This window comes from Abramis brama, assembly GCF_963993115.1.
Source record: "Abramis brama genome assembly, chromosome: 22".
NCBI classification, from domain to species: Eukaryota; Metazoa; Chordata; class Actinopteri; order Cypriniformes; family Leuciscidae; genus Abramis; species Abramis brama.
The window spans coordinates 19,431,200-19,443,759 of record NC_139984.1 but is presented as its reverse complement, the minus strand read 5'-3'; the positions used below and the strand labels follow the sequence as shown (position 1 = coordinate 19,443,759).

Sequence of the window (12,560 nt, the reverse complement as noted above, 5' to 3'; positions counted from 1 at the left end):
AAACATTGCTGGCTTCTTCTTTTCAGTAAGCTCTCAGAGCCTGAAGTTCATTTCTCAGAGGTAGCTAGCTCCAACTCAAAGAGAGGTTATCAAATATGCAATCTCTGATATAACTCATTCTATTTGGCAACAGTTTGAACCCTCTAAATCCCACACTGGAATGGCTTCAACAATCATCAACCAAGCCAATGAATGACATCTCCCCCTTTTTTAGGAGATGCTACAATTTGAGCTAGTTTCTCAATAGTTGCATTCAGAATTTTAAATAAAAATGGACTAAGACGGCTGGTAGAAAGAGCCCACTGTTTGAATGGGTGTGATGTACATGAGTAATTTTACGTCATATGCCTGAAGTAGTAAGGAAGTAATATTTTGGAGAATGTTTACAGCAAAAACAGACTAAATAGATGTACTTTTACTCAGCTATTTATAAGCATTTAAAAGATAAAAAAACTGGTCATTATGATCTAAATCATTATCTAAAAATTAACTATTTAAAAACTAATTAAAATAAATATATAATGTGAGTGAATAATATACAAATGTATTAGATAATATATACTTAGTTTTACTGAGCTAATAACAAGCTAAAGTTAAAATTTTAATTATAAATGGACACTTGCAACTATGGTCATTCCTTTATCTATTGTGAAGGGTCATTTCATTATGGGTTGTTGTAGCGCTGTGCTTGAATTTATTTTAAAGGATATACCATGTCTATTAATGAGTATAGCTACAGTAACGTCTTCAGCTAGTCGGCTTGGGATCCTTTCCAGGTGTAGGACAAAGCTCATGGAGACGAGGAATACGTAGAAATAACATTTAATAACCAAACTCTCAGGGGAAACACCAAACACTCACGCTTACATTGACAATAACGGACCAAGACTGAAGGAGAACACAAGGTATAAATACACAGGGACTAACAAGATAACTAATGAGGTGATTGACAATGCACAGGTGATAGATATGACTAATTAGAACAATCATGGAACACTAGCTCACAGGACTGAACCAAAAAAACAATGAAGGGGGGAACAGATCATACATGTAACAGTACGCCCCCTCCAAAAAAGGTGCGTCCTCATGCCGTACATAGTCCAAATGAGGAGGGAGGGGGTTCTGGAGGAGGGCGTGGAGCTGACAAAAAACTAAAAAGTCCAGAGCACAAACAGTCCATGGAGGAGTGGATGGTGGGAGAAGCCAGTGGGGAGCAAGGAGCCGGAGGAGCCAGATGACATGCCAGAGACCAGCCAGGACGAGGCCCCAGGGCGGAGTCGAAGGCGGGAGGAGCCATGGTGTAGATGACTTGCTGGAAGGCGACACCCTGGGGACGACCGACGGACATGATGCCACAGATGGAGACCCTGGTGAAACTGAATAGCCGATGAGCCCACGCGAGACCGCTTTTCCTGGAGCCTGAGGAGGAGCTGTGGCAACGAGGTGGAGCCGGAATACCAGAGGACAGAGGCTGAGCTGCTGGGACCGAGGACAAAGGCGGAGCCGGGGGAAAGGCGGAGTCAGACAGACCCGAAGGTGCAGGCAGGTCGACAGCTGACCAAGGTGGAGCCAGAGGGACGAGGGAGCCTGGAGAAGCCGTATGGCCGATGGTTTCTGGTGGAGCCGAGGGAGGAAGGAGCCAAGGTGGAGCCGAAGTGTCGACAGACGATGTTGCCGGCTCACGTACCTGGTCAGACTCTGTTTGTGGTCCGGGCTCTGTGGCGATGACACTCTCCAGCCTTATCCTTGGTACAGGCTTGTCTATCGTGGCAGGCTGGTCTCCAGAGTTTGCAGTGGGCACGTGCAACTTCTCCATCACGTCACTCGCTAGTGGTGGATGGCTGGTTTCAGGTGGTGATGGAGTGGGGCTGGTGGTGATGTCATCCTCAGCAGGGCCGATGGTGAATTGTTGTTCACTAGCACCCACTCCACGAATGCGGCGAAATCCTCCTTCGGACCGCCTGCTGGAATGCGTGACTTGGACCGCTCGCTCAGGCTGGTGTGATAAAATACACAGAGCGAACGGTCTGGTTAGTGTGTCTGGCACGCAAGCTGGATAAAGTCACAAGTGTGTTCTTCCAGCAGGCGGTCTCCCTGCTCCAGGCAGAGAAGCTGGAGAGCCATAGGGGGAAAAACATAGCCAAAAAAAAAAATCACTGTTAGGCCCGTTATTCTGTCACATTGCGTGTAGGACAAAGCTCATGGAGACGAGGAATACGTAGAAATAACATTTAATAACCAAACTCTCAGGAGAAACACCAAACACTCACGCTTACATTGACGATAACGGACCAAGACCTTAGGAGAACACAAGGTATAAATACACAGGGACTAACAAGATAACTAATGAGGTGATTGACAATGCACAAGTGATAGACATGACTAATTAGAACAATCATGGAACACTAGCTCACAGGACTGAACCAAAAACACAATGAAGGGGGGAAACACAGATCATACATGTAACAAGTAGTGAATCTTTTATGAGCAGTATGATAACCATTTTCATCCGCACAGAGCCAAAGCACAACCAAAACAATGTTCTTCCACAAAATGCATGAAGTTTTGTTTTTAACCGCTAAAGGGAAAAAAGTTACATAGTGTACATTTAAACATCTGATGTATCCTAAAGACCTTCAAGAAAGTCAATACACAAAAAAATTGTTTGTTCATGAAATTTTATCTATCAACTTCAAAAGCTACGAAAAAAATATACTTTTTACTTTGAAATGTTAAAACTTTCATTCAAGTATGTTTTTGTTGACCTACTTTGAATTTTAATTGATAACATTTTGATACAGTATACCAAAAATGTAACTTACACTTCCCCAGAATACCAAACTAAATATTAAACAACTATATAAATGTGAAATATAAATATTTATATACACATAATTGTTATTTTATGACCAACTAACCACCAACAATACTGAAAAGCTGACAATGTTTTCACTTAGATGAAACACAAGGCTTTATAAATCCCAGTAACCACAACTATGAATTGAATCTCCTTGAGCCCTTCCCTAAACTTCAAATGACTGTGGTCGAGATAGAGACAAGTTGTAGAGGTGAGCTGTCTGTAATGGAATTTGTTTAGGTTTGGCACCAAGACCTGGATCACTTATCTGTTAAACTAACATGCTGCATCTCTTCACAGAAAGACTTGCCTCACGTTAAGCCGTAACAAAGTAACCCCTTGTTTTTCTTATACATACTAGAATGAGAGGAGCTCATAATTTAGCTTGGATGTAATTTTTTTTTCTCTCCCTCTTTTTTCATGACAGGAGACAAAATAAACAACTTAACTCGCACACAAGCCTCGCGCATGTTGGATGTCTTCAGTGTTATTGTTGTGAATTAGGAGCCTGAAGACAGAGCAGATTTGTATAGATACTGTTCCAGCAAAAGGCAATCCCTCAGATCTTCCCCAAACACAGGGAGAAGACGTGATTTGTTTCTTTTCCATTGTCTTTTATGGAATGCTTTATAAACACAGACTGTGTCATTACTGTATGTCAAAGCAGCACAGAGCTGGCTAGCAGTGCCAAAAAATGATCTGCAGGATTCTAATATTACCAAAAAAGAATAAACTCTTAGGTCATGAAGTCCCCTTAATTCTGTTGATTCAACGTGGTTCTATTAAGAATCTATATCTACTTTGGCGGGTTCATTAAGTTGTTTAATTTCCTGTGCCAAATAGCACAGGATAAGCCACAGATGCTAGCACAGAAGCTAACTTAAAGCTTGAGGGGACCTGCCTCACCAACAGAACAGAGTTACGATCATTTTCCACAAGATTTGCAAGGTGGACGAGTCAACACCTTCAACTTCACTTCGAAATATACAAAGAACTTCCATTAACACTTCGAATGATCAGAGTCGGATCAGATGGTGCATGGGGAGGATCCATAATTCTGTCAAGACAAGGATTAACTTGCCTGAAGTTGCTGCTTGGAAATGTCGTAGAAGTTTGTGGAGACACATCTATATCTGCGTAATCTAATTTTATCATGTTCCCTCATGTTCTCTTCTCAAAAAAGTATAAACCATTCTCTGACTGTCAGAAAACAATGATTCTGTCACTCTAGACATACAAGACCAGTACTGCTAAAGGTCTCTGAAAGGTTTTTTTTTTTTTTTTGGATACAAAGGGAACATTTTCACAGAGACTTATAGGCTGATATGGAATGTGCAGTGGTTTGCTCAGTGCGATAAACTTTCCAATATTTCAGGGCGCTGTGTACACAGTCGATTTGGTTGACAGCGGTAGCATGGCTTGTATGAAAAGCCCTATATGCTGAAGTATTTCAGATCATGACAGATCATGGCAAGCTGTTATTATCTCAGCATACCATTGAGGTGGATTTTTCTCTGATGAGTTTGTTTTGGGGTTGTTAAAACAGCAGAGCTTTGTGGAGCAAAGCTGCCAAATGCTCCATTAGAGACTGAGTAAAAAAAAAAAAAAAAAGAGTCATTCAAAGAGTCTGAAAGCTGAGAAAATAATGTCTTATGAGTAAACCCACTAAGCAGACACAAAGTCACCCCTTTTCATATAAATAGATCAACAGTATACTACTGCATAAAATATTTTGTTAATTTTTTTAAAAGTCCACCTAAAAATGAAAATTGTGTCATTTACTTACCCTCATGCCGTTCCAAACTTTCCTTTCTTCTGTTGAAAAAACAAAATAATTAATTTTAAAGAATCTTTTTGCTTTTATCCATACCATGAAATTCAATGGGGTCCAAAACAAGTCATTGTTCTATGACTTCCATTGTATGGAAAAGAAAAAGAATGTGCAAATGTGCAGAACACAAAAAAAGAAAGTCATACAGGTTTGGAATGACATGAGGTTGAGTAAATGATGATTTCATTTTTGGATAAAATATCCCTTTGAGGTGAAAATCAGTGTTCAATAACCATGCAGCCACAAATTTCTAAGTGTCTTAAAGGTATCTGCTAACTCTTAAGTGCAAGCAGAAACCTGTCATTATAAAGTAATTTCTTTATGTAGCGTGTCAAACTTCTGTTTAATTGCAAATGGTTTTTTGCCAATCTGCAATGTAAAAATATATTTTTCTTGGTTTACCACAACAAAGCACCTGGGCAATTCAATTCAATCTGTATAGTGCACTTATTAGTAGTGTTAAGAGTTAGCAAAAATTGAATATCAAAATATCAAACTTCCAAGCTACCTATTAAACAGACTTATTTTTAGATTTAAACTGTTTTCAAATAATTAGCTTGATTAACAGTGCAACATTTCTCCACAAGTCTTAGTGCTCACTATTCATTTAACATACAGAGGAGAAAAATAAGAAAATGGGTTTATTTTCAGAGAGAAACGTCAGAGACTATTTTTATGGCAGCGCGCCACAGCAAACATAAACACGGCCATAAAAATCTGCCTTGAGGCCACAATCAACAATTATGCAGCAGTGTTTGATTGTGAAAAACCTTGTAACCTCATCTAGGCTGTATATCCATTTCATTACACAGTTTGAAGGTATGAAAAGACACAAATGCTTTTACTTGACATTAACTCTGTGACAAGTATATAGTCCAGACATTAAAAACTGGGTCTGTTCTAACAAAGCCATGAGGTTTAGTGACATTTTATGAAGAAAAAAACTAATAATAATTTCTTTGTACCTCAGGTCCAGATTTTACCACACATTACAGTAACACACAGATAATTATGTAGTTAAATATACCATACCATTACGTCTTTTACTGTCTAAGTGTAAAAGTTTGTAGAAGTCATCAGCCCCAAAATCAAATGTCAATATTTGAAATGAAAATACTATTTGACAACTGAAAAGTCAACTAACCTACATTAACAAAAGTCAGATGCTCTTCAAGGTTTAAACTATTGTCAACACTACAAAGAAATAACACTTGTTGACACTTGTTGACATTGCAAAATAAATTCAGCATGCAATACAAACACCACAGAAATAGTTGGCAAAAACAGTACACAGGTGCTTTACACTGAGAAAGAGTGACTGAGGGCTTTCCCGAAATCATTGTTGTTTCTAGAAGGGTGTATCATGTCTGTGCGTTCATCCATGCATGGGTGGATGATTTTACCTATCCCATGCCTTTGGGGAAGGATCCCCCTTACCGTATCGAAAGATATACAGATATGCATGCATCCTACATCTCACGCACCCAATATTTCCCAACTCACCCACCATTACCACGAATAACACTTTTCAGTAGTTACTCATCATGAACACGGTATGTGTGTGAGGGAATAAAATGCGATGATGGTATGTTCCCAAACACAGCTTTATGGGTCGGTACACAGATTTATGGGTTTGATTATATGGACGCATTCACACCACACCTCAGATTCTTACCTGCAATTACAGTTTCTTTTGGTACCAAGTCATTACTGCTTTGGAACTCAGAACATAGTGATACGAAAGAGAAATGATTATTTGGCTGGATATCAAGCAGCAGAAAGCTTCAAAGGCCATCATTTAACAGGTAACAGACCCGGCAACACTGTATATTTCATTACCGAGGCCTCATTATTCTGTAATTCCTTCCCTGTGGACAAGGTCTGATAACTAATACACTCCAAATGGTCGACAGATAGTGTTTTTCTTTCGCATGTATGTTGAATATTTGTTTGGCAGTTACCATAAAGCTTCTTTCATCACATTCTTACGTGAGCAGTGAAACAGGCAGTTAACCGCTTTGTTATTACTCAGGGGGGAACGCTGGAAATGTGCCCATTATAGACCCACAGGTCATTAAACAGTGACATCAAAGACGCCTGATTCCAATTTACTCTCTATCTTCACTTGCACCAAGCACAACAACATTCATGCGTCAGAATGCACTCGTAACTTCACAAAACCAACATGTAAGTGAAGTAATGAGGCTTTGTGTTGTTTTAATAACTCTTGCTGTTCCATGCCATCGTAGCAGAGTAAACATTGTTTAGATATTTATATGTAAATCAAGTGTGCATTCCTGGCTAGTGAAGACATGTGAGGGGAGAGAGAGCCACAAGTCTTATTATGAGATCTACTGAGGAATTATCCTACCCTCCTCTCACCATAAAAAAGTCAAAGAGAGTCTGATTGCAGCCTCACACCTGCTTTGTGTGCAAATTATAACGTTGAGCTAGTTTGCGCTAGTGCTCATTTCCCTTATTATCTGTGGTAGGTCAAATGGACGGCTGAGAAATGCTTCAGATAGACATCTACATCAATGTACCTTAATGCTGCACTCTCCAGGATGGCAAAGAACTCCTGTGGTTTTGAGATTGCGAAAGACCACGAGTAATTTTGAACTCAAAAGGCATAAAACAGGATAATTGTAAGATTACATATCACGTACATAGCTATTTAATACATAATATTTCAATGTCAGCTAACAAAAAACTGTTTGAGATGTTCATACGAAGTGTTACTGGCAAAGTTGCGTCTATAAGAGAGTAAAAAATTAGTTTTTTTTTGAAAAAGAAAATTTTTTGATTTGAGTTATTTGTACCCCCATGTCTGTACATGGTGTTCTTCAGTTCCCTGTACTCAGGTGTCCTAATGTGAATGTTCCAATGGCCTAAAAAGCCCAGTGTTCAAGTAAATATCAGACCTTTATTGCAATATTTCTATTCTCTGTAATTTTCAATATTAAACAACTTCTTATTTATAAAGCCAACTCACTCTCACTATTCACTGTTCACTCTTTTGTAGGGCTGGGTATCGATTCCTGATTAGATCTGATTCAGATTCTCAAGCTCGCAATTAGATTAATGTATAAATGTAAATGAGAAACACTGGTACAGGGAACATTTTAATTTGGTACATTATAAAAACATACATTTAAAAAAAATTTACAACATAGCCCACACAATGCACTGAAGTGAGTAATTCAATGGAATGCTGCGATCTACAGGACGTGAAGCACAGATTAATAGATCAATACTGGGATTTTAAGAATGAATCGCATGATCACAATTAATTATAAAACAAAACAAATAAACAAACAAAAAACAAAAAAATATTTCTTCCCTTGTAGACCTACTCTTTTGGTCTTTTGGTGAGATAACCAGTAAGGCCTATGGCATATGGTGGTAATAGGAGGATAACCACATGGATCCAACAAATCCCACCTATACCTGTAAAGATGATCTCCATCTCCATGAATGTCACCCTGCATTGGACCCCAGCCCGACTGACGCTTTTTGGCAGTGACAAATCTGGCAAAACACTGGGTTTTAGAGTGATTATGTCATTACTCTTTGATTGTATGGGACAAGATGAAAAGAATGTAAGCAAGGGGAGGGAGAGTGATTAATCCTTCTCGAGGTGTCCTCTTTCAGGACCCTTTCTGTGAGGCTTTGTGAGGGACTTATGCGGCCTGCTGCCCCAGTTTTTTCAGGGGGCCGCACCGCCCCTATCGGATGTCCCAGACACAGCGGAGTCAGCCTGGCCTGTGAATGACAGAATCAATGGGCTGGGAAAGAGCTCTGCCAAGGGTCTTTAAATATCTCCCCACCTAACCTTCCCAGGAATTACATCATGGCAGCCTGCCTGTGCTGGGCCACGAAGGGAGGAAGAGGAAGATGATGAGGAGGTAGCGAAGGAGACACGCTGAAGGTACAGCATCAAGAGGTTGACTCGAGGTCAACAGAACTCTTTTAGGGGACTTCACTTTAAATAATTACTTATGTAATGCACTTCAAATAATCATTTGAAATTGAACTCTGTTGTAACATTATAAATGTCTATACTGACACATTTGATCAAATGTCTTGAAAAAAAGTCTACATACACACACACACCTACATTCACATTGTAAGACGCATCCAGACTGTCACAAAATACTTCAGCGATGTGAAAAAACTCAATAAGACAATAACCCTTGTCAACAAACTCACTGAAGCACAGTAGTTATGGTGAGCGGTTGAGAGTGGTTGGCACAGGGGTAGCGTAGAGTTATTTGAGAATGCCAACTCTTTGGGTGGGCTGAAACAGGAGCTAATTTTCCAATGGAAACCCTGATATCTAAACAATACAGGAGCAATAAACAAATACAGGGTTGGAATAGAAATACATTGACCTTGGTGGAGCCATAAAATGTCAACGCACTTATGCACAATAATTCAGCTAAAGACAGCACAATATTATATTTTCCAAGGTTTATGCACATGAATGGTAATGAGTCCCTGCTTATCGGTATCATCATCCGTACTGGATGTACTACTGACACCACAAGTCTCAAATAACAAAGCGAGCCCTCCTTCACGTTCTGGTGGCGGGCTCTGGTGGAGAACCCCTACCAAGAGGACTAATCGATGCTCTCATCAGACCTTCTGAATGTGCATTCTTCACATAACTCAAGCCTCAATCATCCATTTCACACATTAGAGCCTGTGCTCAGGCTCCTAAATGGCACACACCTGCAATACCGCTCTATTTATCACACTGAATCTCACTCCGTAGAGCTGTCAAGGACTCTAGCTCTCTATACATGTTTGAGTCTGTGCCAAGCTAATCAGATTGTAGCATCTCCATCAAGGGCTTTGGGTGAGCTCGCTGTAAGCTTGTTCAAATAGTTTGCAAAGCAGTCAGAGACTTCTGCCTAGGCGCATTTACAAAGTATGATGAGAGACAATTGTGACTGCCAAAAGCATCGGCTTTGCTTTCTGATGAGTGTGCTGACATATTTAACAGAGCATATTAATATACATCATTCTGAGGTATTTTCTCTGCCTAGCTGTTACAGCGTGATTTTGACACAATGTGAGGAATGATTGGTTGCTAAAATGCATAACATTTACACATTTGTCAGATGTTTTTATCCAAATAACTAAAAGTGCATTTAAGGTATATATTTTATCACACTGTGCACTTCTTGGGACTTGTGTTGAGCAACAGGAAAACTTGGTGTGCATTAGCCTACCAACTATAAACAAATAATATATAATACATAATTACATACATATAAACACTTCTGTTCAACAGTTTGGGGTTGGTAAGATTTTCTCTTATGCACACCAAGGCTGCATTTATTTGATCAAAAATACAGTAAAAACTGAATTTAAAATAACAGTTTTCGATATTTTATATCTTTTAAAATGTAATTTATTTCTGTGATATCAAAGCTGAATATTCAGCATCATTACTCCAGTCTTCAGTGTCACATCCTTCAAAAATCATTCTAATATGCTGAAGAAACATTTCTTATTATTATCAATAATGAAAACAGTTGTACTGCTTAATGTTCTTTGGAAACTGTGATCATTTTTGGTTACACTTCATTTTACAGTGTCCCTGTTACACATTTTACATGTAGTTACTATAATAATAACAGTCAATTATGCATACATGCAACTAGCCCTAAACCAAACCTTAACCCAACCCTAATTATATAGTACATGTAGTTAATTACTATTACTTAGAACTTAATTGTATAATTACACTGTAACAAGCACACCTTAAAATAAAGTGTAAACCTAAGATTTTTTGATGAATAGAAAGCTCAAAAGAACAGCATTTATTTGAAATAGAAATATTTTGTAACATTATAAATGTCAATTTAATGCAAATATTTTTTAAATTAAACCTTAATTTACACAATCTCTTTTTGGAAATTCATTTATTGATGTAAAAGTAAATGCTTTCTATAATTTTTCATGTGACTTTACTTACTGTATAGCACGCAGTTAGGGTTAGGTTCTCAATAAAATAGAGCCCCAAGACAGTTAAAACACTAGTAACAGTGGCGTCAGCTGTCTGTGTGTTTTTACAGCCTTCAAACTGACTGATTACTGAGATATCAGATGTTTGTTAGTAAAATGAAGACACATAAAACAAGCCAATTACACACACACACACAAAATCAAAAACACAAAGTAAATAGCCATATGACATACCCTGTCAGAAATATTTGTGCAAACATTTTACCTTTGGCTTATACACTGTTGACTGCATATTAGTACCTTAAGACACTAATATGTACCCGTAAGGTAATAATAAGCACCTTTAAGGGGTAGATAAGGTACAAATGTGCACTTTTGAGGATGCCATCTCAGTAAAAAGCTGTTAATTTTTTGATAATTTTTGATATTTGTTTCTGACATTGATTAAACAACTGTTACAACAATACAGTAACAAGAAGTTCCATGTGCAGAGCTAGAAATGAACAGAGCTTAAATATATGAGAAAAGCAAAGAAAGCATCATACGATATCTACCTTCGTGCTGCCATCCAGCTCCTCGCTGTTGGAAAGAGTGGTGTTGAATGCTTCGGTGTGCTGCGGAGCGAGCTCCTTCGGCTTCTTACGCACCTTCCTGCCCTCGGCCCACCCTAGAAGGATGCACTGGCTCCAGAGCACTGCCGTCACCACAGCTAGCAGCCAGCAACGCATCTTCAGCACACCAGCCAGGAGACTGTGGTTGGGTCAGAAAGCAGACTCTCACAGTCTCTCTCTTTGCGGGAAGTTCTCGACTTTGAGAAATACAAAAAAAAAAACAGTAAGACGTCCCACACGCTTGACCTCACTGGAAGAAAAATACTGTAATAGGCAGGCAAAGCGATTAAGGGACTTGTCCACTCCACCTGATACCTCAGCCTAGTCTTGATCTTCTCAACAGCCAGCAGTATGAGGCAGGGGCTCAAGCTCCTTTGGCAAAAACAAAGCGAAGCTTACTCGACTATGAAATGTGTCAAGTGTGGAGTAGTCCTGGGAAATGACAGGTCGTCGCTGAGCTGACAGCAAATAAACCCATTAGTGAGATTTTTCACGCTTCCTGCCCCGTGGGGGGTACCAGAGGGCAACTGAAGAAGGTCCCAAGATAGGGAGGGGGGAGTGGATGGAGATTACTCAGATTCCCTCTCACTTTCTCTTTGGTTCTTTACCTCCGTCTCACTCCTACTGGGATGTGGAGTCTCTGCGGTGATGCAGCGGAGCCGATTCTCTGGTAAGCAGTGCTGAGCTCTTGCCCCATCAGTCTTCACATGTGGTTCCTTCTTGAAGCCTAGGTGGGAAAAAAAGGTCCTGAGGGAATTGGAAGTTGGAAATGTTCCAGTTTTCGTAGCCTTTGGCCTTCTATTGCCTTTTTTTTCTTGCAGGGAAAAATCTATGCCCCTCTGAGGAACTTCAAAGAAGTGAAGCACTTGATGGGACAATCACACCCAAATGCATCAGCCCAGTTCTGCAGGGTGATAAAAAAAACAAAAAACACACGTGCGCTCACCTTAAAGTGCAAGATCTGCGTGGACTTTGTGGTAGGTCTTGCTCACAGTTGTATTTTCACCCTCTCCAGATCTTATGCTGTTGCTCCTGCACTCTCTCAGTCTGCTTACAGGAGGGCTCACAGCAGAGTTTATCACAGCCCCCTCTCTGTCTCTCGCTCTTTCTCTCTCTCTCTTTCTGATTCCCTTGCTTCTCTTTTCCTCATCAGTGAAACTGGCAACCTCAGTGGACTCAGCCCTGTTTTATCTCACTAATGAAATACTCAAGTCTTGAGGGAAAGCTCTTTGGCAGGCAGACTCTAGGGAATGCGTGTTCATGTGTGTAGGTGTAAATCTGTGTGTGT

At 39.7% G+C, this 12,560-nt stretch overlaps 1 protein-coding gene across 7 annotated transcripts in view; it reads right to left on the bottom strand.

Moving 5' to 3' along the window:
- The window catches only part of c1qtnf12 (C1q and TNF related 12), a 24,602-nt gene extending 12,046 nt beyond the window's left edge, over positions 1-12,556 (bottom strand). Inside the window, exons 1-3 of one of the 7 annotated variants that reach the window (XM_084099016.1) lie at positions 12,219-12,481; positions 11,581-11,999; positions 11,216-11,469 (exon numbers count right to left, since the gene is read on the bottom strand). In XM_084099016.1, the coding sequence (XP_083955142.1) occupies positions 11,216-11,389 (174 nt within the window). In that variant the 5' untranslated portion in view covers positions 11,390-11,469; positions 11,581-11,999; positions 12,219-12,481. Of the gene's footprint in view, positions 1-4,643; positions 4,673-11,215 lie in introns of all 7 variants that reach the window. The other 6 variants (XM_084099017.1, XM_084099014.1, XM_084099015.1 and 3 more) reach the window with 6 other exon arrangements.
- Positions 12,557-12,560: the final 4 nt, after the last annotated feature.